Source organism: Nipponia nippon, unplaced genomic scaffold, assembly GCF_047370975.1.
Source record: "Nipponia nippon isolate SJK-2023a ecotype South Korea unplaced genomic scaffold, ASM4737097v1 scaffold_10, whole genome shotgun sequence".
In the NCBI taxonomy this organism is placed as follows: domain Eukaryota; kingdom Metazoa; phylum Chordata; class Aves; order Pelecaniformes; family Threskiornithidae; genus Nipponia; species Nipponia nippon.
Window position 1 is genome coordinate 15,046,347 of NW_028262291.1, and position 27,967 is coordinate 15,074,313.

At 36.0% G+C, this 27,967-nt stretch overlaps 1 protein-coding gene across 21 annotated transcripts in view; it reads right to left on the reverse strand.

Annotated features, from left to right (window-relative positions):
- The window catches only part of SOX6 (SRY-box transcription factor 6), a 378,804-nt gene that overhangs the window by 29,079 nt on the left and 321,758 nt on the right, over window positions 1-27,967 (reverse strand). For 14 of the 21 annotated variants that reach the window (XM_087745623.1, XM_087745624.1, XM_087745627.1 and 11 more), the window contains 2 exons: window positions 9,879-9,932; window positions 5,659-5,767 (listed from right to left, as the gene is read on the reverse strand). In XM_087745623.1, coding sequence (XP_087601749.1) covers window positions 5,659-5,767; window positions 9,879-9,932 — 163 coding nt within the window. The remainder of the gene's footprint in view (window positions 1-5,658; window positions 5,768-9,878; window positions 9,933-27,967) is intronic. The other 7 variants (XM_087745630.1, XM_087745633.1, XM_087745632.1 and 4 more) reach the window with 1 other exon arrangement.

A 27,967-nucleotide genomic window follows, 5' to 3' on the forward strand; every position in this document is an offset into this window, starting at 1 on the left:
CTTTAAAATAATATAAATTTTAAATAATCTAAACTAGCAGGTATGTACCTATCCTCAGAACTGTGGTCCATGCTTAACACACACTGATAGATTAGTATCAAAGGAAGAAGCAGCAAGTGCTAAACACAAAGTTTACGGAATCAAGAAAACTACTACATGAGAAACGGAACAAATGAAAACATCAAAACAGGACTCAGAAGAAAAGGTCTTCGTGTATGTTGTCCCAAATGGCAAACTGTGAGGCCAAATATTTAACTCACAAGCCCCTGATTCTAATATATTAACAGGAATGAACATGGAACTCAATGTTAAGTACTAATATGGCATTTTCATCTGTTTCCATTTGCTTTCTAAAAATGAATTTAGCTTCACAATGCATCTGATTTTTCACTTGGGAAAACAGGACACAGAGAAGTTATTTCTTTTTTACAAAATCACACAGTGAGGCAGTGGCAGAACAATAACATTCAGATGTTTTTGCCCTGAGCCCAGGATCCAATCAAGAAAACTGTATTTTAACAGATCCAATTCTTTGGCAGGAATAAAGATCAGGTCTTGATGGAATTCGAATCCCTGACTTTGACTGCTGAAGGAAACGACAGTGCAACCTGAGCTAAGGTAAAATCAGTAATTGTCAACAGGAACGTTAGGTCTATTCTGCAGATTTCTCTCTACTACAAAACAAAATCTTAACATACTTCCTACAAATTTCCAAAGCATTTGACCACAACCACAAAACCAGAAGGATCCATAAACATAGAGCACATTATACTATTCAAAAGAAGTAGCATTATCACCAAAAGTGAGCATCTGTGAAAGGAATATCTTTTTTTAGAGCTTGAACCAAAAAAACATATTCAGATTGTCCAATATCCTCAGATAACTAAGAACTAAATACTACAGGTTTCCCCACCTGGAATTTAAACAGGGGTCACCTAGGGCTCCTGACTATATTCTACACAGTCTGGTCAGTTGATGTATGTCAGTCATGTTCAAAAAGGGGTTTTAGCTATAGCTAGATTCAAAGCCGTCTTGGTGTGTCCATGCTAGCTAGCTGTATTTCAGTACCGACAATCTCAAATGCTCAAAATTATGAAGCCACCTACAGAAAGAATGATGCTTCCTTTAAAATGATGAGGTTTGGAGAAAAAAAATCCTTGTTTACTTCGGTAATTGGCTGTTGTTTATAATTTTGCATACCAGTCACCAAACATTTATGAGGCTCTCAAATCATGTTTTTGAATTTTGCTAGCTACAAATGTATCATATATTTTAACATGACAACTGGGATTTCCAGGTAATGATATAAGTCTAATAGCTGCGGATTATTCATCAATGGTGTCACAGTCAGTGGCAATGTTTTTGAATACAGTCTGAGCATTATTTTTAATATAGTTAGCCCAGTCCTGCTGGTAGCTGAGGAAGTAATAGAGATGTTGGTTCATGTCATATTTAATATAAAACTCTTGTTGATGATTTTCAGGCCTCCATTCAGATGACAGTTAGGTCATTATGAGTAACACAAGCTTTGAATACAATTTCATGTGCTAGGTCATCTCTGAAAGAACACCTAGTTACCATTAATCTTAAAAGTCATTCTGCAGAATCCTTTCATATTTGTCTTATAATTGCATAGAGCTAAATTTAAACGATTTTAAGACTTGTCTTATAATTCATGATTAAAAAAAAAAAATATATGTAGCTTCAGCTTCTGATCAATGACCCAGTACCACAAGCACTCCTAAAATTAAAGGAAAACATGACTCTGATCCTGTCAAACTCAGATCACTGCCATATGTTATAGAAAAGATATAAGAAGTAGAGAGAACTCATTGCTAGATACTATTACAAAGGCATTCCATAAAACATAGAAGTCTGTTGATATTTCTTATAACAAATTACTTGAACCTTAAAGGCTGTGTCAAAGCTATGGGAACCAGGAGCACTTCCCAGATTTGGTCTATCTCATCTGCCTGCTGGGATGAGACAGACATGTACCATGTCCCTGTGTGCTTTAGTTTCCTTTGGAAATGCAGGTGTGCAGGTAGGCAGGGAGTGGAACTGCACTTCCATAGTCCACTTGGTCTAGATAACTTGGGGGATCAGGATGCAGCCCAAACTGCACTTTTCCCCAGTTTATGGCCAGCAGTGGGACTAAATTTGGGGTCCTTGGCTCAGGAATAAATCTGTTACACCACCTTTTAAAAAAGATTAAAAGTAAGTAGCAATGACAAAACAGAAAGGAAGGTGTGAAACACACTAAGTCTTCAAAGAATATGACTATGGCTATTAGGAACCCTTGATATTCAGTTGAGATGGTGACCTTGGCAACACACTAAAATGCAACAAGGCTCTCTTCTTAGAGGAGGCCAAAGAAGAGCAATGAAGCTGGTGAAGGGTCTAGAGAACAAGTCCTGTGAGGAGCAGCTGAGGGAGCTGCTGGAAAAAAGGAGGCTGAGGGGAGACCTTACAGCTCTCTACAACTACCTGAAAGAAGGGTGTAGTGAGGTGGGGGTCGGTCTCTTCTGCCAAGTAACAAGTGATGGGACAAGAGGAAATGGCCTCAAGTTGCACCAGGGGAGATTTAGATTGGATATGAGGAAAAAATTCTTCACTGAAAGGGTTATCAAGCATAGGCTGCCCAGGGAAGTGGTTGAGTCCCCATCCCTGGAGGTATTTAAAAGACGTGTAGATGTGGCACTTAGGGACATGGTTTAGTGGTGGAATTGATAGTGTTAGGTTAACAGTTGGACTTGATGATCTTAAGGGTCTTTCCAACCTAAATGATTCTATGATTCTAAAGAAGAAGTTGTCAAGTTTCTTAGTAACCCAGTGCTGAAACAGACACATATGGAAGCACAAAATAATAGCAACACATAAAAAACTTTGTGACACGGGAAACCTAGAAAGATTTATAATAGTTTCATGACAATTAGAAGCATTAATATTCTTGAAGACAGAGTCTGTAGCATGGTACAGTACATCAGAGGCCACAGTTTAACTGCTGATATTTCAGCAGCACTGTTTTCAATGGACTTCCACTCTAAATGATGCCACACTAGAAGTGTCATCTCTTAGCTAGGTTGCCAAAGATAACGGGAAAAACTTGGGTGATATTTTGAATGCTTTTTTATATCCAGCTAATATCTAAATTCACCTTGTCTACAACTAGAAGGACAAATAAGCAGCTCAGTTTTGAACTCCCGCCAACATTTTTTTTTTTCAGATCAGCAAAGGTATTCATCCAGCACCTCTTTTCTAGAGACATCTCTTGGCTGCTAAACAAAGTCTGGAAATCTGAATCCATTCATGAACTCAGATTTCCCACGTGGCAATACACCGTGCCTCAAATCTCCCCACTAGCTCTAGAAAGACATGTACACTATCCTTAAACTGGCACACATCACTGTAGCTTGGGTTACATATGTCAAAGCTTCATTCTGCACTATCCATAACAGGGGGGGCTGTCAGTACCACGAGGTGTAGCAAGATACTAAATTAAGGACACTAGAAAGAGAAAGGATGAATTGAAGGAAATGAGCTAAACCAAGAAAGTCGTCAGGGACTTGATGTCATATGAACCAGTAACTGTGTATCTGTAAGTATTCTGTTGCAAATTTTCATCCCAACTGAGGAAAAAAATATCCTTCAACACATTGAAATATGAGAAGTTGCTGCAGGATGGAAATTCCTTTACAAAGCAGTTTATAAATAACTGATGAGTCAACAAGTACTTTTGAAAGTCCATGTATATCTTAAGTCCTTCTTTCTAGAAAAAATATCATTGCAAAACACCTCTCTGAAAGTTATTTTTTACCTACATTCTGTTCATTATTTTTCTTTATGTTTAAAGACAATACAAAAGTGGCCAATCACATTCAATAAAGGATGAATAAATTAAGCTCATAAATAATAGCTCCCTAAAAATGAAAATCTGGAAATTACTGGTTTTATAAGGAACTATTAAAATATATATACATATATGGAAAATCTGAAATGTCTCATTAAGGTGCTAGCCTCCTTCTGAATATTATTTGTAATAAATGGCTGATGAGCTTCAGTCATCATCTTATCTTACTGTTATGGAGACCTGAAATCTTGAATATGTCAAAATACTTTAAAAAAAATTGTAAGCAAGAAACATGTCAGCATGTGCTCCAGGTGCATGTGTCAGTTCCATGCAATAAGCTAATCATGATATTAAGCCAATAAGTAGGAATATTTCGCTGAATGAAATTTGAGAGTGAACTATTCCTTTGTATGGATGAGCCAATATAGGAACACCTTGGAACTGGACTTGCAGCTTCTCCATTGTATACAAGTCCATGCCCAGAATACTTTTAAACTCAGCTTTTTTGGTTTGCCTAGAGACTGATTAAAGATAATGTATGTTCGTTGGCAAGCAAGGAGAATCAGGGCTTTGAGATGTTTTATCACAGGTGTATCATGTACTACCTATACAGTAAAGAAAAGATAATATTTACATGTGCTGTTGTTGTCAGACTTCAAAATGAAGGGACAATTTGTGAGACCGTACCTGGACTATTTATTTCTAGGTCACAGGGAGACAAAAGACAATACGTGCTCATAGGAATATTTCTCTATACAGAAAATATTAATGCCTTTTTATCAGAAAAATTCTGTCACAGTATTTCAGGAATCATTTGAAAATAACCCTATTTGTCAACAATCACAAGTTTATTGGTCCTATTCTTTTGATCCAAGAAAAAAAGCAAATTTTGAACCTCTCAGATGTTTGGATATTAATGGAAAAAAATAGAGATTATTTTTAACCTTTTCTCAAGAGCAGTGGCATGACTAGAACATGTCGGGTTAAAAAAGAGCAAAATGATTCTCATACAGAAGTAAATTGAGGAGGCAAAATGTTGCATAATATTCTATCTGAATAGTTCATTAATCTTACTACAATGACTGGTAGGGTTCCTATCTATCTATGTGTTCTCTTCTAATATATCATAGGGTAGAGAGGATACCAGTGGCATCCACTTCCAAAGCATGCATGGTAATCCTGCTAGAGACTAAACTCAGTCTTGATAAACACTGATTTCCACTTGTGACTTGACACTGTATGCCTGATATATAGAACTCTCACTGAAATGAGTGCAAATGCACTGAAGGTTTATATAATGAAGAAAAGATTTTCATATAGAAAATGTGAAATATTTTTCCATTATCATTTGACAGCTGCCTGTCAATAAAATTGTGCTTGCTATATCTTGAATAGTTTGTGAGTGTGCTGATGGGTAGACTTCTTAAAGAGCTCTAACTTTCTTCAAAGCTGCTAAATCCTTAAAAACTGGTGAAAATATATATATATATATGTATATATTGCCTTGCTGAGATAATTTTCTCAATGTTTCCTACACTTTTATTAATAGTATAAAATGTAAGCACTTAATTGACAGCTGCTGGGGGAAAAAAATAATTGCATTGCAGAAGGGCTTAGAGGGCCATACAGTTCTTTTCATGTATCTGCCCTTTGCTATGGACTTATTACAATCTCACAAAAACACACAGAAATCATTCAAGTGTTACCCTGGGATGTAAGCTAGACAGTACTTACGACACTGGCAACATTTCAGCCATACCATTCTGTGATGCAGTGTTCAATAACCCATAGTAAAAATTGCAACTCACCTTCTGCATCTTCTGGCCTTGTAAGATCAATGACACCAGGGCCCAGTTTTCCATCTTCACTGGGTTTCCCTGTTAACTGTGGACCTAAATTTTCAAACCTTGTTCTTTCCTGGAAAAGAATAGAAGTAGTCTTAATGCTCCATATAGGTTAGTTCACATTATATGCTTGTGCATATGTGTATGCATTGATACATGCCTTATTTTTTTAAATCTGAACAAATAATGAGTGCATTTAATTAGAATTTTAACTCAAGGACAATTTTTTTACATATTCTGAATGTCTGCATTTATGAAAATCAGTTTTAAATGTGAAACATATACAGAAACTTTGAGATTATTTTGATCTGCACTGCCATAATGTATAAATGATTGTACATGCAAATACAAAACACTCTTGGCAGCAAACAGTGCTGACTGATGCTGCTCACTTTGCCTTTCCACTTATTTTCTAACTTAAACTGGAAAAGACAATCAACATTTGGGAGACATGAAAATTCAGAACTTGAAAGAAGAGGTTGTATTAAAATATACTGCTAATTTAATGGAAAAATCACTTTTTCCCCACTATGAGATTCAAGTTTGCATTCATACCTCTGAGAAAACACAAGTCTGAATTTTATGCAAGAGGTTTTCAAAGACAAGTATTTGAAAGAAAGAATAATAGGTGACAGAACTGATATTATTGTTTTGTCTAGGAATTTAAATTGTACCTCAGTGGAAAGGGAACCTAAGGAGATTTAAAAAAAAAAAAAAAAGGAAAAAGAATGCACACTCCTAGAAAAACAGAAAGCTTTTGAGAGCTGGAGACCTCCATAGGAAACCCGGAACTAGAAAGTGGAAACTGAAAGGTATTTTATGTGTTAACCCAGTTCTTCAATCAATTACTGGACAAGGGCGCTATAAATGACAGTGTAATATTGTCTCACAATAGTACTCTCTATAGTACTGCGTATCAGTAGCAAAGCGTTCAATGGTTATCATTAATTTAGCATTCTCATTTGAAAGAACATAGCATGTTTTCCCTCTTGCCTTGTTGTTACCTCTTCAGACTAAACTTGGCATTATGTTGTACTTGTGAATGAATGAAACCTTGTTGTTCATTACTATGAAACAATATTAAATGTCATGTCAGCTTGAATTTACAGACATGAAATACCAGCTTTCAGCTCTACGAACAGTTTCTCCATGTTATACTTAATGCATTATGCAGAAGTAGAGTGCTGATTGCTGTTCAGTCTATTGTTCAATGACCTAGTTCTGTGGTGTGCATACTAGACATAAGAAGAAAACATCAGGAGTTTCTCTCCTGCAAGATGGTTAGAAACTTGGAAATGTTCTTAAGGACGAAACATACTTGATGGCCTTGACTCCTCATTTGCTCCACCTCCAAATACTTCTGCTTTCCAATGCGATTATTTTTCTATTATCATTATCTTTCAGTAATAAAACCCCACCAGGCCAAGAACTGAGGAATTCTTTTGATTCCTTCAGACATGGATTTTTAAAATTATTTTCTGTTTAATTTGCAGAGGAAAACAAGAAAGCACAACCTGACACTGGATTTGCCACAACATGCAGCTGAGGCATTTCAGGTACTAACTGCATTTCTAAAAGTTCCTCAGAATCTTCCAGTTGTCAAACAAAATAACTGCATTTTGTATTTGCTTAACTTCTTAACTTACTTTATGCTGTAAAATCTGTGGTTGATGAAGGAGCTTACATACAAAGGAACTCATGAGAAAAGAAAGACTTACAAATGAAATGGAAATGCAGAAAGGCACTGCAATACTAGAGGCCCAATATTTTACTGAAAAATATTGTGCAATGTAACAATACACCTGAATCATCAGGATGGGATCTGTTTTACTGGTAGACAGAATAAAAAATAAGTTTGTCAAGGATTCTGCGTTCCATTGCAAAGGGCTGATTTGCAGTTGAGATAAAACCAAAGATCAGGACTAAGAAAACAGCTTTTGGCACATATATTGTCTCTTCCAAAATATTTGCACTAAAAGCTTTTTCTTAAGGATGTTAATACAGCACCTGCAGTATTCTTGGAAGAAGAGCCTTTAAATGTGTTTCAGAAGGAGGAGAAATACCTTTCTGCTATAAAAATCAACAGTCTCTGCTACATATCAATATGCACATTTGAAATATCTTTCTAGTCATTCATTCCCTTTGATTTTACCAGAAAATATTCTGTTAAAAAAAAGAAAGTTTCTGAAAGAATATCAATATTTCGACATGGAGGGAGAAAAGGGAAAATTACATTATAAGGTTCGGGAACAGTAAAATGAAAGCACTTAAACAGTAAAAATACCTGCACTTGTCAAACAAAGGAGATGTACTTATAGTTATTTCATAGCCCCCTCCTTCTAATTCATAAAAAGCTGTAACAAAGCTAACTATATTTAAGTCTTTGAAATGCCTGTTAAAGTAATTTCTTTGCTTGCTTTTTTACTGAAAATAATCTTCATAGTGATCATAAAAAAATTCTCAATATTTGCATTAGGTTTAAACAAATTCAGAGAACTGTAACAAATAGAAAAATGTTCCTTAATACTAATAATATTTTTATCTAGTAGATGCCCTTACAATTCCATGAAATACAACAAATTCATATGAAATTTGTTATTAGAGAAGAAGCTTGTCCCACTAGGCTCCAATCCTTTTTTATGGGATTTGTCTTTGCTCCCGTCATAGTGCTGTGCTTTGTACTGGTAGCTAGAAAGGTGTTGATAACACACCAGTGTTTTGGCTACTGCTGAGCAGTGCTCACACAGCATCAAGGCTGTCTCTCCAACATTTCCCCCTTCACCAGTAAGCTGGGGGTAGGCAAGATCTTGGGAGGGGACGTAGCCAGGACAGCTGACCCAAACTGACCAAAGGGATATTCCATACCATATGACATCTGCTCAGAAATAAAAGCTAAGAGAAAGCAAGAGGAGGAGGGGCATTCGTTATTATGACATTTGTCTTCCAGAGAAACCGTTACGTGTACTGAAGCCCTACTTCCCGGGAAGTGGCTGGACATTGCCTGCTGATGGGAAGTGGAGAATAAATCTTTTGTTTTCCTTTGCTTCCGCGTGCAGCCTTTGCTTTTGCTTTTATTAAATTGCCTTTATCTTGACCCACGAGGTTTTCCCATCTTATTTTCTACCCCCACCCCCATCCTGCTGAGGAGGTGAGTGATAGAGCGGCTTAGTGGGCATCTGACATCCAGCCAAGGTCAACCCACCACAACATAGCTGCAATAACAAATATGTTACCTACACATGCATTATATTTGCACACATGTACATTGACCACTGGATATATTGCTACCTCCCTAACCTGCAATAATTGAAAATGTTGGCAAGTTTGTAATAAAGTGCACTGCTATGGACAGTGCAGGTGTTTCCTGTGAAAAAGCATTTTGGACCTCTATTCTGAACCGATATCTTGTACTGGCTATGGAGCTTATACTGTATTGTTACATTAAGTTTTCCCATGTAAATTTCAGAAAACGGGTTTAGGACATGGTACTGACAACCCTTTCTCATGACTAGATCAACAGTGAATTGGACTTTGCACTAGAAAAATGAAAGCTCTTCCCAGCACAATTCAGATCCTTTGTGCTTCTTTATATGTTGAACACACAGTAAAAATAATCACATCTTTAAAATGAGAAAAAGAAGAGAAAAAAGGTTCTTCTTAGCAGCCAAATCTTAATTTTCCATTCTGTGATATGATTAGGCACTTATTTATGCATTGTCAGTCACAAACATGCAGAAAACGTAAAAGTTATTGAAAAAATTAAAGTCTGCTCAACTGTCTTGCAGGACTGTTGGTTCTCTAAGTGCTTTGAAATTATGATGTATGAGGTAGATGTTGCATATTAAATAAAGATATTTAAATTATAAAGCCCCCGTTAGTGAGAGCTGATGAATGTTAAATGTTATGAGCCACAAGGCTGTGGCATCCATCATATTCACATATTATCACAGTCAGTGATGGAGCAGCCCCAGTGATGACAGATAGACTGCTAGATAGTTATCCCTTATTTCCAGAGTCACCAAGCAAGCCTTTCAACCCCTTTGGCATTATTTTTAGCTTTGCATTAAATTAGCAACTTTTCCATCACGTTCTGGAAGAAAATATCAATTCTTCTTCATCTATGGAAGGTAAAAGAATGATTTAGTGAAGCAAGGAGTAAAGGAAAAGGAAGCAGTAGCCCCTACCTCTGAAAAGGCTGCAAACTTCAAATGACTAGAAACAAATATAAAATTGTGATCCTGTGAAAGAACAGCAATGAAACAGTAAGCACACAATAATGGCTTTTCTCTGCACTTAGATAAAAGCTGAATTTTTGATGTGCACAGTATATTTTCATAAAATTTTATATACTATGTTTTATACACTTATTGGCTATTCCATAATAATGTGTGTGCTAACAGTAAAATTGCTCTTAAATTTATGTGTGTTATTTATACATTCCCACGTAACAATGCTTTTTGTTGTAAAAAATATTCTGTTTATTAATGTAACTTTACAACCACTGCATCCAAGATCCGTGGTAAATTAATGACATTTTTATTATTTTATAGTGTCATTAAATTTTTACTGATCACTCCATCAAACAGAAGCAATAAAGGCCATAATGCAAACTGGGACACTTAGATCAGGGGAGCAGGAAGGCATTCCATATAGTCTGAAGTAAACGGCTTGCTATAAATGATATTTATACCATCTTTAAGGATGTGAGAATACTTGGACAAGTTTGGCAAAACTGTTTCTGTAGTACTGTGGATTGTGTACTTAAATAACAGTTTACTTGCCAGAAGACAATTTTTTTTTCAAACCATATGCGAGAAGATGACTGATTGCATCCATCTCTTGAAAAATAATATACGAAATGTAATAATACACTGGGCGTCCCTCCCTTCTGGATTACCAAGACTGATCCGACTATACCCATGCCTCAAATTATTTCAACATGCTTGCTTTTTCCACATCTGAAATGTATGCTTAGTCTGAAATGGAAAATGGCATGCACGCTGATCGTTGTGTAAAAGATTTAAAATATATATATTTTTTGCAAACAAATACTTTTTATTTAAGTAGACGTGTTTGGACAATGATGTAATACCCTTTATTTCAATAGTCTAGCATGGAAGCAGTTACCGACATTAATTTAAAGAGCCAGTTTCTAGAAACTGAATTAATACGGGTCATTCACAGAAGCCACAGGGCATATGACTGAAGGGATATTATTTCTTCTGAGGACAGTACTTCAGTTAGAATGCCTACAAACAATTATCACATGTTGTCTTTACATATGAAATGTATTTAAATTGAATTATTCCATACTAAATGTTCTAGTAGCTTATTTGCTAACTGTGATCTATTCCCTTCATGTACCATGGACAGTAAACAACAGGCAAACAACTTACTACATTTGAAACACAAAAAGGACATTTTCAGTAGAACACAGGAAAAATTATTCCCAGTTTGAATAAGTTTTTTTTTTTCCCCTGGAGAGTCAAGACACAAACGTCCCAAGCTTTTCACCTTCTTCTTACTACTTTTTAACAGCTAAGACTGAAAAGTTAAATTACCGTCTGCTTAGAATCTTTTGCAACACCTTGGCACAGCAGGGATAATTACAAATTGACTTTCAGCCTTATCTCTGGATATTTTAGTTATTACGGGTGGGAAGTTTAAACATTAACCTTATTACAACAATGTCAATCATCCTACTGGTGTGCAGGCATGCAACTGCTTGAATTCTTTGGATGGCAAAGTAGATAAACACAATAGTGGCATTATTGTTACAATCAAAAGCAAGGCCTTTGGTTTTGCAGAACTGTGGTGAATATCTAGAACTTGTTTTCAGCATCATAGCAGCAGAAGTTGCTCCAAGAAACTGGAGAAATTAAATTAGCAAAGTAGGCAAATTTATTGTAGGAATGCTGATATTTTAAGATATTACAAGATAGAAAGTACATCTTTTCCAACCACTGATTTACAGGTTTTGTGAGTGAAGGATATGCTGAGTTCTATGATGTTGACACAACCTGACCTTACTTTATTTTTTATGTAAGTGAAATACCTGAATTCAGTGATCTCAGGAACCAAAGAGGGACAGTTCAGTGAATTTTCACCCTGACACGCTGCTGTTTTCAGTTTTTGAAGGCCCCTATATTGTTCATAAACTGTTCCAGTACTATCTTTGTATGCTGAACATACAGCATGGACTAGAATCCCTGCCACAGACTACAGATTTGTGTTACATTACAGTGCTTCAAAGCAAACAGCTTGCTTGAAAAGATGTGGGGAGAGAGAAGCCATTAGGTCCTCTTTTAAATATATTCTCCCATCTTAAAACATAACTGAAAAGTAAGAGATGAAAAGCAGATAACAGGGAATTTACACTAAAATTTCTTTGCCTGACTGGCAAGCCTCAGCTGTCTTCTACGTGACAATGTGACGCATACAAGACCATCACAAGCAGAAAATACTCCAAATTTGTTCAGTAACAGAATTTCATAGTGATTGTCATGATATGGGACTTTCTTCTTTTACAACCCAGGTTCTGGAGTCAAAATTGAGAATTACAATTTCATCAAAATTTAAAGTGTCTAGAATGAAGTTTGAAACTGGAGTGCTAAAGGGAAAAAAAAATCATCAGATAAATAAATGAAAACCCAAATGCCCTACTTGTAAACACTCTCTTTAGCTAATTATTTTGGAAGTCTGATTTTAAGGATCAGAATTCCTAGAGCCTCTGGTTAGTGTGAGCAGTAGCCATCTTGACCTCCAAACACAAATATGAAGGATTTAGAGGAATTCCCTGATTATTTGGAACATTCAGCACATACTAATAAGTTAATAGATTTCAGTGCATTGAAGATTGCCTTTAAAAATAAGTGTATGAATTTAAAAATATTCTTCAAAAGCAAAAAAAAAAGAACAGATAGCAAATGTAGTAGGATATTATGCCCTCCTACACATGAAGTATTGACATACCCGTAACTGTTGCCACACTTGCAGGAACTCCTAAGCTATGGATCTGCCCTGGTTAGATTACTTTCAACAGGATTACTGCACTTACTGAGCCCCCTTAACCAAATGCTTTATGTCTTTGTTCATATGGTTTTAATATGGTTTTAACCAATTGCAAGGTTATTTATAAGTTTGCAACTCCCCAGTAGTTAGAGTTATGAAGCGTTCAGACTTAAGCATATCCAGTTGTGTGGTAACCCAACTACTGCTTTCATGCGGTTTCCAACTTTTTATTCATGCACAAAGGCATGATGCATGGCAGTATCTGAGAACTTTCTGATTAACTCTTTGTTTCAGCAGCAAATTCATACAGCAGCCTACAGTAAAATTACACATCATCTAAAACGTAAAGATTAAAAAAAAAAATCACACAAACTGTGGAATTCCACCTTAGACTGATGAGAAGTCATCAGTCCTTGAAAAACAAAGGGACAATCAATTAAATTAACAGCTGGTAAATGAAAAGCAAACAAAAGGAGTTACTACTTTACACTCTGCATAATACAGCTGTAGAATTCACTAGAGGTCAGAAAGAGTCCAAAGCTTGGGCTGTCACTTGTTTTTAGAAGAGCTGGATAATTTTATGACTGTTAATAACATTTGTAGTAACACATGCTAAGATAATCAAATCTCGCGTTCCAGAGTGTAAGCTGTTCAACTGCCGGGGTCAAAGAGAAATTCCCTCTTTCTCTCTGCTGCTCCCTTCCCTCCTGACCAACATCCACAGATGATTAACTGGGAACCTTCTAGAGAGAGAAGTTAATTTTCTGTTATAACATCAGGTATTGCTCACTCGATTTAAGGCAGACCAACTCTATTTACCTTGTAATTAGAAAGAACCCGAATGCAACCATTTAAAAAAAACACATTTTCTTTTAACTAAACACATACATGTGCATTTTTGAGAGACAGACAAAAATAAACACAAATTACAATTGATATACACTTCTACTAGGAAATAGAAGGACTGTATTTTTTTTTTGTCTGTACTGTAAAGTGACTAATGGAAGCAATTCAATAGCTACTCTTGCACCTTCAGAATGGTCATTCAAATTTCTAACATTTGAGTTACAAGAATAAATGCATAAGGGCATGGTAAAACAAAGGGGTTTTTCCTACTAGACTAAATACCCCAGAGGAACAATAATATACATTTTGCTGTATTTCAGTTTAATTTAGCAGCTGGTTGGACCTTGTCAGTTATGGCCTCATTTTCACCAAGTATTTAAAAATGGAGACATTGAAATGCCATAGAAGTGTACAGAAACACTTTTACCAAATTTTTTTTTTTTACCAAATTTAGACAATGCCATGATTCTGTATGTATGTCTGCATGCTTCCCCAAACTTTTCTGTTTCTGACTAAATTTCATGAAAAATATTGCCCTGCATTAAAATCAGAATAGAATTTAGAAGATCAGAGATCTGGTTACTAGCCTCAAAACTGTGAATCTCCTTTTCTCTTAATCATCTAGTAATATATTCCAGGCTGAAAACACAGCTTTAGCAAGAAGCCACAGCAGTATAACAACCAGCAAAACTATTCTAGGTTCAGCACAACAATTTTTTTAGAATGGAAAAAAAAAAAGGCAGAAAAGAAGTCACCAATTTCAATTTCATTGCGGTGTTCTGCAAACCTCAACAGCACAAAGCAAATTCAGCTGCCCTCCACACAAAGTTGGGAAAAGAGTGGTCTTAAAAAAATCCAGAACACACACACAGACATACACACACACCACTGGTCAAACATCTTGAGAAGCGATATGATGTTCTTTTATGAACAATATGGAAATGTAAGCGCATGCAAACAGACACATATATACGTTTGATTTTAAACCTATAAAAGCTAAGAGAAAGACAGATGATGTTCTCATAGATACTTTCATTCCATCATTTCAACTGTGCCTTATGATAGGCACATGTCAGATCTTGTAATATGATCAAACAATACTGGAAAAACTGTGATAAAAATCGACTACATGATGCAATAATCAATTATCAAATAGCAATAAATGCACTTTTCCTACTCTACATGTGGGTTGTAGTTATAAAGGTTTAAAAGCAAATATTTCAAATACTCTGTTTGCAAGTATTTTTACAATTAGAGAACTAAACTTCAGGGAAAATCTGAATCTCAGTTTTGTGCATTTTATTACAGCAATCTTTGAACATGAGTAGTGTTGTATACTGTAAGTATAGATCCCAGTAGCTCCATTAGGGTAAATCCTCCAGGGATTTGGAAGTACAGATACCTAACCCAGATACTCTGAATGAGTCACTGTGGCTACCTACCCCTTTCGTTTATCTCTATAAGCAATGCAGGCCTCTAGACATGGCTGTTCCATCCCATTTTCAGGAAGACACCTGAAGTAGTTTAAATTGGTGATGCAAAAGACACTTGGGCTTAAAAGTTCATATTCATATTTAGAATTAGAAATGCAATCAAGACAGTTAACAAAATCCCACCAAATGCTACTGTCTTCAAGTATATGCCTTGCCTTGTGCTGGATGTAAATGTATAACTGCATACCATGCATATATAGATTAAGTAGGCTTTTTCTGTATTTATCAATCTGATTTTTTTCTTTTCATTTTGTAACATTTTAAGTATACTTTTTCAAGGTTGCGTTTTATGATTGCTGCTTATATATTACTCTCTTTATACTCAGGCCTTTTTTGTTATGTTCAGAGAGAAAAAAAACGTATCACTAAAGAATAAGGATGGGTGACAATGGAACAATGATAACAACATCGTTATGCAGTGTTTTGCCTCTAGTACCCCCATCACTGCCATGTTTTTCTCTGATTATTGCAGCCTCAGGAAAATGTGCTGCTTACTGTTTATGTCAGGAAGGCAAGATTACTGTTTGCATGATTACAATATCAAGTATGATGTACATAATGCCTGTGATAATATAGATGTACCCCTCAACTAGCTCCTGTCTTTAATCTTCATTCAACAGGAAAACAAAACAAAACAAAACAAGTGAGTTGCAAATTCTTGCAGCCTCGTATAGTCCTTAATCTTGTAAGGTGCTGAGTACTTTCACTCTAGTCCAACAGAGGCGTCAAGGACATGGATAGTCACTACTTAACTCCAGGGGAATACTTATATGCTTATATTAAGAATGGACTAATGGCACTTCACTGAATCAGGGCCAAAGTGTGTAGTTCTCATATGTTTACAATGAATCTGAGAATAAAAATTAAACGACTTTTTTCCAGGCTGAAAAGGATGCTTTCTCCTTCTTATCAATTACTCCATTTTCCCTTTAAGTCAGGTAGGTTGAAGGCCTTCTGGTATGAAGAAGAAGTATTCTTGTTTAGGAATAAAACAATAGAAAGCCAAGAACACGGTCTTGTAAGGATTTATGCAAGTGAACAAGACCTTGCATTAACAATGTCCTAGCTGAAGGCAAAGGAACAACTCCCTATCAGTGAAATTGCTATATTTACTTATCTTTCTAATACAATCAGAACTAAGTTGCTCATAATTTATGTTTTTAAAATTTGCACTCAAGGAAAAAGCAGCCCAAACTGGATTTATGAACACTATAAATTCATTAAAACAAACAAAAAAAAGCAACTGATAAAGTAGGATAAAGGTTCCATTTGCTACACCCAACATCCAAATGCAGGCAAATACGTACTTCCTGGAAACTGGGAGAGATTTACATCTCTCAAAAGGAGTAACTGTTCCATGCAGGACGTATGACTCAAAAGAATGCAAGAGATAGAGAGAGTACTTTAAAAGAGTAACTGAAGGCTATGCATTTTTTTCATGCAGAATCCAGGAACCCTTATACCTGAAACCATCTTAAATGCAAAATGAATACCTACAGGCTGAAAAAGTTATGTGGTTTTATTGCTGCAATATACAAAGACAAAACTGCTAGTCATCTGTAGCTAATGCTACTGGCAAAAATCCATTCTCTAGCTTTTCATTTGAAGTAGAATGATTTTATAAACCTTGTTTTGTTTGTATCATGAAAAGCTTGTTTCAAATTTCCCACATAAGATATCCATTAAAGTACTCTTCAGCTCAATGTAACAATGACAGTTAGAAAACACATATATACCTTAACAACCAGTCTTGGATGGGAGTTTCAAAAGTAGTGGTTTCACCCACCGAGCATATTAGCCACTTACATCCCACTTAAGACCTATTTTTGACCTCATTTTCAGCATAAACAAAGACTGGGTCCTACTACATTTCTCTGCATTTAAAATGAACTTTTTCTCCCTTTTTCCCTATCCTTATTCATCCACCCTAGATGACATATATGGAAACGTTCATGCGATTCACGGAAGGAACATTCCAGCACCTCATTCCAGTGGAATATTTTTGCTACTTTGTGGACAAACACAATCTGTGAGTAAGAGGGAATTTCCTGTCTCATACCTTCCTTACTCCTTTGTATACCTGTATACTTTATAACTGTGGTCATATTTTCTTGCTATGTCTTAAAGGAAAGAGAATAATAATGTCCTGGGGAAGCAATCAATATTTTGGAGCTTTTTACTATTATACACGTAGACAATCGTTATACCTACCACTGTGCATTAGTAGTACCCAAATCATATTAAAAAGGAGGTTGTAAGCGGTATCTCCAGGCACAGAGAGGGGAAATTATTATCTTCTGGTTACCTAGAAGGTCAATGATTAAGCTGAGAACTGAACACGGGACTTCTGAACATTAGGCCAGTTCACTGGCTGTTATGCCACACTGCCTCTGCTGTAAATCTGTTTGATGGATTTTTCAGTCATGGAACATTAAAGGCTCTGCTCTTGTCTAATGAATATGTTTAAAGAAAACAGTACAAACAAAAGCAAATGTAACACTTAAACTATCTGAGACATACTGCTTTGATGTCACACTTGGATAAAGGATTTCCTACTGGAGACCTATGTACACATATACATACTGAAAAATATTTTAGCCAGTACCACTAGCTGGCATGCTGGTATCTATTTATGTCTGAAAAGGGAACATAATCAGTTTTAGTTGGTTAAGTACAATCTGAGCCAACTTTTATATTATGACCAAAAGCTTGGCAGTGCAGTAGCAGTGGCAAGTAGCAGAAAATTGCTTACAGTGTTATTTGCCAGATTACTTAACGATTTACATTGGGTTTTCAAGAGAGTTTGGAGTATTAAAAACTTAAGATTTGGAAAAGCCTTGGACTGTGGATTTTTGTTCCTAGTTGCAACAAGATGCACAGGAGAGGGTTATGATATAGTATGACTGACTAAATGAAGCATTTTTTTTAATGTAAACCGCCAGAAACATTTAGGAACAGTTCAGTTTGAACTGTTAAGTTTTTTTTTTTTAATTGAAGATTTGGAGACCCAATTGCTTTAGATTAAATGCTCAACCTTTCACATCTACTTGTTTAAGATTCATGTTGACATTGTACTAAATACGGCCATACAGTTTGTATTCCAGATAAATTGATCTGACTACAAGCCTCACTCTTTAGTATGATTCTTACTCCAAGATAAATCAATATTTAATATCTCCTGCAACAGCCCCAGTAGATAATTTTAAACCTTTTCTCCATCCCATTAAGTTACCTTTAAAAATTCTTTATACAAGCCTTCACAGATGACTTCTGAAAAACTACTTTATGAAAAGCAGTCTGAAATTCATTAATTCAGATGGAAAGGGTTTTTTAATCTTGCTGCATTGTGCTGATCTCTAAATCCATCTCTGTTTAGCTAATTCTCCTGCTCAGCTAATTTGAAGAATAAATAAATACTTCCTGTAAATCTGTAACACACATTTTAAACATAAAGAAAAATACCCTTCATACTGCTTACTATACGGGAGAAGGTATCTCTAGGCTGTGGACTTCTGCAAAAACAGGCTGACCAAGGCTCTCCCTGACTCCCTGGGGGGATGGGTACTCTGCATCATCAGGTACTAACCTCCACCCAGCTCCAAGCCTGCTGCCACATCAGCTAAGAGAAGCAGTGTTAAGCAGCAGAATGTCAGGCTCTGGTATCAGTCACATCCCAGCCTCCATTCTGAATGTTAAAATCGACTGTCTGCTCCCTCTCCCCTCCCCACCCTTCAATCTGGTGGAGCAACTAAGGAGGAGGAAAAACATCTCTTCCCCCTCCCTCAAACCTCTCCTATGGCTAAGGGCCCCAGTGGGATAGGAGTCTTTGATATCAGAAGAATGCAAACAGCAAGGCTCAGGTTTGCTGCTTCTCAGGGTATAGAAACAGAGACATAAGAGGAATTTCAAATTATTATATATTGGGAGAACTGAAAGGGATGATGCCACAAGTAAGGAAAGAACTATATACTCTGGAGCTATCTGGTTGTATATCCACCATTCAAACTCTAGGGTCTTCATATTCCTATCTGTGCTCTCCCTTACTCTTATTTCCTACTCTGTATCACATTCAAAGTGCAGTTTCACCAGCCCTGTATTCAGCAGTGAAGCTCTGTCCTATCCCTCATCCTCCAGTCTACAACACAAACAGTCCACAATACTTTAAATCTTCTGATTCAGTTATTTATGGGGTCATGCTGAAAACTCAAATGGTGAAATGTTTCAGTTTAAGAAAAGGAGAGGGGGGACTTTTTGTTTTCAAAGTCATGTTTTGCCACTTTTACAGCAGAGTTGCTCAAATAGTTATGTCTTTGAGGGGGCAGTGAGCTGCAGGCCAGTTTGCTGAGAACCTCTGCACTCAAGGGGCAGTGTGCGGAACTTAGATAGATAGCTCTTGCCTTTCAAATCTAAGATCTTTATCTCAGGAACTATTCCTGCTTTGGTTTGGTTCAAACCACAGCCTAAAAGGATCTGAACCTAAATGAGTTCTTTCATCACTAACAAAATAGAAATAGTAAAGAAAAAAATAATGTGACTGATTAACTTATAATGCAGTTTTCAATTTTATCTCCATTCCTTTGCTACCTCCAAGCAATCAAAAACATGGTAAGTTGTGTATTTTGCTTATGAAAAATGTTCAGTGTTTAGCTTAGTTGTGAACTCAAATCCAAGGCAGATTTAGCAACAAGAACGCTGTTGTATGGAGAACATACCCACTACATAGCAAAAATACGTGAAATAATATTCACTTTTCACCATGTAAGATATTAGTGGGAATTCAACTGTGGAAATTGTGTGCTATTCTATTAATTAACTAAGATGTGACACACAACAGCATATGAGGATGTTGTTTTCATGAGACACTACAAGAGTCCCAGCAAAAGCACAGTGAGGGTAAGCAGCAGGGAAGAGCAGCAGCAGGGAAACAAGGAAAGGAGACCCGAGCTAGCAGATCATTGCAAACACTGCAACAAAATTTTCATCTCTCTCATGATAAGAGAATGATAGAGGCTTCCACTACCTAAACCATAGCCTGCACCACATTAGGATCATTCCTAATACCGCAGGAGTGGAATCTCAGAACAGTTGAAAGATGAATAAGTAATGTGGGTCCTGATTCAGAGAGGCGTATGTGCTGAAAGCCACCCTCAACATAGCAAATGCTTTACATTAGGAGAACTTAAATGGGGTCACGAACAGGAAATTGGGTGCTTTTTTCCCCTTTTAACTGGATTCTTTATGTTCTCATAACACATATTCCCAGGTAGCTACAGTAACATGTCATGGATGGAGATAAAGGGAAATCACTTGATAAACCAAGCAAGTAGTACACTTCATCTCACTCCCTTGTAGGGAATCACTCACACATTCACTACAAATTTCCCATACTGCAGTTCATTACTTTTGCCTGTCCATGCTGGTGAGTATATACTGATAAACTATGGATGCTTTTGCACTGAACAGAATGGAAATCCGACATGGCAGAGCATGCTATTTATTGCAGAGGAGTGATAGGTATCCTGGTTTATAAATTGTCAGTCTATACCTGTGAGTATTAACTCAGCCCGTTCCTTGCAAAGAAAGAGAAAAAATAAACCTTGGGTGAAAGAGGGTGGGAGCAAAACTTTGCAGGAAAATATCTTTCTTGTATTTACAAGTTTTGGGTTATTTCTGAAAGGAAACAGAGTTGATGTACACTTCATCAATGAGACATTTGTCATGATGTAGTGTGATCTCTAGTGTGATACTGAAGAATAAAACACAGGAGTTATGCAAACGTCATGCAGGTAATCCCTTGATAAAGGGGAGTCCCTTGGGAGGAAGAGTGCAGCTGTACAACCTAATCTTATTCATGAGTATTCAAAGAGCTTGAGTGGCATCAGGCAAGGAACAGAATTCTGGCAAGGAGCTGGCAACTGAATATGTTTTGGCAACCTGCTGAACCCTTGACAGACCAAGGAGTTTTACAGTACAGATGTGTCAGTGACTCACTTTGTGTACAGTTCTAATGCACATCCTCCCAGTGATGGCTTCTATTCGTACTGGCATCCGAAATACAGCAGTGTTACTGTGCTTTAGAAATGGAAGGGAACAAGCATGTAAAAGTAGGATGCACTAAGCAAGAATTTTTATGTATATAAAAAGATAGTTCATCTGAATAGGAGCCTATAATGAAACTGTCACTTAGCAATTTAACTCAAGGGTTCAAAGAAAATGGCAGTGAGATAAGAATGCATCCATTGCCTGCTATCTCAAGAAGCCTTTGGCAAGATAACAGTGAAAGCATGCACCCAGCAGCATGGGTCTGACATTAAACCACAAGTGTCCACTTCTCTTACTGGCTGTTTAATAAATTGCTTTGGAACGGGTGGAGGTGAAGAGATCTTTCCAAAACCTTGTCTCAGTGTTCTCCCTCAGTTAATGAATGTCAGCAAGTGGAAGAGAACCGAAATTTGATATGTTTTTCCAGCCTTTCTTATAGAAGCATTTGCAACATGTTAGAGGCCACAGGCATATAAGTGAAATACTGGGAAATTAATGTTGTCTGTAGATTTTCAGGATGTAAGCTGGGCAATTTCAGCTTGTGGGTTAGGCATACTTTAGGTTTTAAGTAGTGTTATAACAGCTTACTATGACTTGAACATGATTTTAGTACGAGTAATCTGATGTTGAATATCATTTATTGCCCTGTTACAGATTTCCAATTGAGATAGACCTGTTTATGGAGTTAGTATTATGTGACTACAGATGGACAAGCTATGTGCAGTGAACAATTTATCCAACAAATGTAGTCTTTCTTATCTTTTCAAACTACCCCTGGAGTATCAGCAATTGCTATACATGTATGAGTAACTTGTAAGTGTTCTAACAATCTAACTTTTGAGTTATGCATGAACTATGCACTTAAATGCTCAATAGTATGCTGTTTGTGATTTATGCTGTAGCTGGTCACCTAAGACAATTTATATTGTTTTCAGTGCCTGACTCATTGATAAGTGTTGCAATATTGCCTTAAACTACCTGAAAAAAGCAACTGGGAATTCTCTCAGCTAAAAGACCTCCCAAGTAGTGGAAAGCCTTTCCTTCTATCTATCAACTCCTGCATCCATTAGCTTCAACACCACAGAAAAAACAATGAACCTACCTCTGGCATGCAATTGGTAGGAAAAAGATGGCAGTGGTAAGGCAGAGTGCAGCAAGGCCTGCAGGATCCCTAGATTAAATTGCTGCAGAGTTCACAGAGTTGCTGTAAAGATCTATAATTAGCATTGACACTGTATCAGGGGCTGGAAGAGCTCCCTGATACTGCGTTCCTCATTTGGTCAGCATGGAGTTTGAAGTGGGTGCTGCATCAAAGCCTCCGTTTTTTATGAACAGAGGGTGAGCAATTTGGGCATAAACAGCAAATGCCTAATTGTGCACAAATGTCCATGTTCATATGCAAATACACCCATAAAAATAAAAATCCGTTTGCATGAATATTTGTGAAAAGAAAACAAAGGAAGGAATAAGCATGGTCAAACCCCATTAATCAGATTTCAAACAAACGTTTGCAAATACCATTTTGCATTATTTGCTCAAGTCTTTTCATGAGGTAAAAGAAGACAATTTTACCTGCCAGCATGCTTATTCTTTTGTTTGAAGCAAAACAGTTAAGGCAGCACAAAGTATAACCCCACAAACAGGCAGCTAAGTAATATCCTTCAACAACGGGGAGTGTATTTGAATTTATCCTAGCTACTGATGCAGCCTAATGATACCTGAGAAACAGGAGACACTTTTAATTTTAGAAAGTAATGAAGTATCAGAGAAAGTAATCCCAATTTATCCTTGCTGTACTTAATCTACTGTAGTTAAGAGAGTTATATTGGCAATGCATTTGGTGTTGTGAATTTACTTAGAGGAATACACAGAGCTTGGAAATAAATGGCAGTAACTTTTGTGGATGGCTTTGCTTGTATCTAAGTGTGAAATAATATGCAAATGTGTTCTGTAGTTCTCAGGACAATTGAAGAAGTGATATGATAGGATTGTGCAGCTGCCATTCTGACCCACAATTTAAATCAATGAATATATTCCTGTCCTAGCAAATTTACGTTCAAACAATAATTTTCAACCCACCTTTATTGTTTTGTGGAGAAGCATAATAAAAACATGGAATGCATTTCAGTATATATCTGCAAAGTCTCCTGAGTAGCTTAGGAAATGTATTGTACATAAGAAGATACAATCATTATGCTGTTACAGTCATCACAAAGACACTATCCTTTACGGCAGAACATCAACCTTTGGCAAAAATTACCCTTCTTGGTTTGTGCAAATTTTTCAACATTCACCCTCGGGACCCATTTTAATCTAATTCTGTTCCTTTGGGACTTTTTGTTGCTCCAAGATTTGAGGGAGAAGACCAAAACAGAGCAAAGCTTTTATCCTTTTCACAGGAAATACCCCATGTGAGTGAAAAAGCAATGTATCTGGCATTTTTTCTTAAGCTGGAAAGGCAATAGTAGAAAGGGGCCAAATACCATCATTATTATTATTATTATTATTATTATTGTTGTTATTATTATTATTATTATTATTATTATTATTATTATTATTATTATTATTATCATCATCATCATCATCATCATCATCATCATCGTTATTAATGAGGTCTAAAACCTGCAGCTAGGCAACCCCTTCAGGTAGCCCTGACAACAGAAATAAAAAACCATAGTTGTGTTCAGCAAGTATAGAAGCATACTATTCAGCATAGTTAGTGCCAATATTCAAATGCAAAAATAGCTATTAATACCAAAACAGTGTGCAGATTTCTTTCCTGAAAATAATATTTTATTGCCAAGTGCTCTGGTGATTGAACTGGAAGTATGAAAAACTTTAAAACTTCACCTAATATGGGAAGTTTCTTCACTACACAGTGTGTGTGTATATACACATACACACCTGTATGTATATGTGTATACAGTTATTCAAATAATAATGTTTCATATAGGTTCTTTATGTTTAGGTGCATTTTCTTTTAATTTCTTACATATGTACATCATTATTGGACTGGTCAATTTTTTTTTTATTTATGGTCCAATAAAATTTCTGTATTTTATACTTTGCAAAGATTGCATATTTTTCACTTAATTAATTGATTTTGATAATTTAATCAATAGACAAATAATTTAGATTTTATTTTAATCAACCTCTACATAATTTGAGGGACTAAGCACTTAACTGCACATCTAATATATTGGAACAGAAATGCACAAACTTCCAAATTTGTCAAGACAATTTTGGAAAGTAAGGCAATTGAGCAAAATGCTTAAAAACAAAGGTCTGCACAGCAAATTCTTCCATAGGTGCAAAATTGGATCTATAGTAAGCTGGTGCCAAAGCTAACTTATGTGTAAATTTAGATGACCTACATATGCCAGCGATTTTGCACTGCGTCTTTTTGTCTTTTCACTGTCAGTTCCACAGTTTCAGTGAACATGTATTTTTAATGTGTAAATTTCAAATGCATTATTTTTATGTCTTTCTACACCTAGCGTACAAAGTAAATCTGAAAAAAAACTTAGTAGGTATATTGGTAGGCATGAGTATGAATATGTAGGTCTAAATAGCAGTATTTGAGCAATAGCATGTGATCAATTAAAGGCTGAATCATGTTACGTACAGACAGAAACTTAATGTTTCATGAGCAGCTTTAATATTTCTATCTCTTGAGTTTGAGGAACAGACTTGACAAGATTTCATACCCACAGCCTTCTGCACCTGGTTCCCATTATAAACCTGGCCTTGATAATGGAGCTATGTTCTTCTACAGAGGCTAATGCTAGCAATGGTATTTTCCTGCCATAACTCTTATAACCTGAGTACCAGTGTTATGGCTGTATTTGACCCCTCTTATGCATGTGCAGTTACAACTTCCACCACCTTCCTCACTAAATACATAGAGATCAGATAAAACATTTCTTTAAGTAAGGGTAAAATTTCTAAGCCTGATTTTATTTCCTGTGATATCCACAAAAGCTAGTGATATAGTACAGGCTTCAGGGTTATATTGAAAGTCAGATTTTTTTTTTCTTGTTTGTTTATAATGGAAACATTTCTTTTTAAAAGATATGGTTGGAGACCCAGGGATTAATTTCTTTTTCCCAAGACACTCTGCTTTGAATTTAATTTCAAATTACATTTTAAAGTTCTAATTGTAAAGATGAATTCACTGCAACACTTCTCTGTGTCTGACAGTTATTAAAATCATTCAGCTATTCAAAGATGCATCTAATTCCTGATCAGACCTCACAATAGATAGAAAAAAAGAAAGAAAAAAAAATATACAATGCTAGCTGTGCCCTACTGTTATTCTATAAATACACTGATTTAGAAAACCAATGCAAGCACATATGACAATGAAATTCATACAAAAGCAAAAATCATCAACACCTTGAACTTCTTGAAAAAATAGCTGGGAATTCCCTGGCATGATAAGCTGTCTAGGAAGTCCAGTCATAACACACACAATACACCCTGCAAAAATGTGGCTTGGAATCATTACTTTTTTCCCCCCATTCATTGTTATAAACTTACATTGATTTCGTGCTTTATTTTATCCTGTCATGCAATTTTGAATATTAGAAGCAACAGCATAAATAAACAGAATTTCTCCAGCTACAAAACTAAATGTTTGAAGTCCAGCATGTTTTCCAGTTCTAATAAAAGGGGGCAGTATTACATCAGCTGAAATTCTGAATTGTCCAAATTATTGTAAAAAGTGCTGGAGAAAGATACAAAACTGCTGAATTTCACTGAAAATAGACTTACTGTATACGCAGCCACAAATCTGCTTGTCTGCCTTGGGGTAAAATTTTCAGAGCTAGTTCAGTGGGACTTAGGCTCCTGCATTGCAGCTACTTTACAAAATTTTTACTTGAGTCACTATTTTTTCTTTCAAAATTATTAAGGAAATATTACAATTGGTATAAAATGAAGGCACATTTTTCATGTACTAGGATAAGCCCTAAGCCTAAAAAGGAAAATGCAAAATTATTGCAGTTTCAAAAAATTTTGGAACAAAGTATTTTTATATTTTTTCCTTTTTTTTTAAATAAAGGTTTTTTAGAATAAAATACTGGTGCCCAAATATGGCTTAGGAAGTTAATTTGAACACCCAATATAAAAAAATTGTTACTTACATATATTATGTACAGCCACAAGCAGATTGCTAAATTAGCCAAATTCACAGTAAAGTATAAATGACATTTGTTTTGTAAGAATTATGAGGAATGCTGGGATTTGTATTTGAAAGTTTTCCCTATTCTGGGGCATTTAACTTAGACAAGTCATTTATCTGTTATAAAATGACGGAACTGTAAAGAGGTTGTCTCTATGCAACGTGTCCTTCTACGTCTCAGAAACTCCCCAGGGAAAGGTTTGTCGACTGAGCAGAATGACGTATTCAGGAAAAACAGTCTCCCAGTTGCAGTGTCTCTTTGTGGAAATCAGATTCTTCATTAGACAGATGGAATACACTCCCACTGAGTTGAATAAATTGCCTATATACTTGCAAGAAAGTGAGACCACACTAACAGTTCCTTAAGTAAATCAGTGTCTTTCTTTTTTCTCTCTATACAGTTCCAGATTTTCTATTATAGAATCTAAATATATATATTTAAACTTAAATTAAATTATGCCTAAGTGTAAGTTATATGAGGCAGGACCTTCCTTAAGTCGCAGTGAGATCAGAACTTGGTACAATGCCTATCAAGACAATACCACAATAAAAGTAAAAACTTTGCAAAACTAGTCATTTGCTGTTGATATTGCTATCCGTTTTTTGGCCTAATTATGAGGTATTTCCCTTTAGTTACAAGTAGAACTAAGATTTAACCAACAGAAATGAGGATCCAATTGAAAATGCTTACAGTTTCTGTTATGTTTCCTAGCAGACTGAAATAGAAGCATTGACCTCTTATTTACTAGTTACAAATATTCTTCTATAAGAAACTAAAGGAAAAAAGAAAATATAGGAAGTTTTTCTTAAAAGATAAAAGCGAATGAGAATAGATCAGTCCCTGCAAATCTAAACGACTTATTCATAAAGATTTATAAAAATATACAAGGCCCTTATGACCAATTTATTCATGTTCTCAATTTAAGGGTGGTCATGACTACTTTCGGTAAAAGAAGAAAAGATAATTGAATGCAGGACACACTGGAAAAGTATTTTCTTAACTATGTGGGGTTTTTTTTAGACTGAGTTGAGAAATTACTAATAACAAGGATGCTAATAACTAGGTGCTTCTCTTGGTGATTGTCTGAGAAATACCTGCAATTCCAGAAAAGACAATGTGACTCCTGCCTCTGCAGTTGTTCTGTCTGTAATACTGAATGTATGGGGAGAAAAAAGCCGGTAAAAAAACTGTCGGCAACATAATCCAGTACTGCTTGCATTTAGAAAAAAGCAATACAATGATGGAGTCATTGCAGGGCTGTAGGCAGTCAAAAGGAGATTATGCATGACTAGTAACTTTTCCTACAAAGACTTCCTGAAGTGTTTTTATCAGGCAGAGTTTGCACGCATGTGCAGTAGCTTCATATAAATGATGAAGCGTAACAGCTCCAGAGGAGTTGTTACACTCTATTGTGTCAATAATCCACATATTTAACAGTCCCTAAATACAGCAGACCGTAACACCTCCAAAGGGGTCGTTATGGCTTATCAAGTCAAATCCAAGTGCCTAAATATGGATTTGATCAATAGACTGTAACATCTCCAAGGGTAAATAATATACTTTTTTAAGAATGTACACATTTTGCATACAAACTATGGTCTATATTAGGATAAATGATGTGGATTCAACTTGTAAAACTTTGATTTAGAAATAAGAAAGGAATAAAAGGCTCATTATAAGAGGTGCTAAAGTACCATA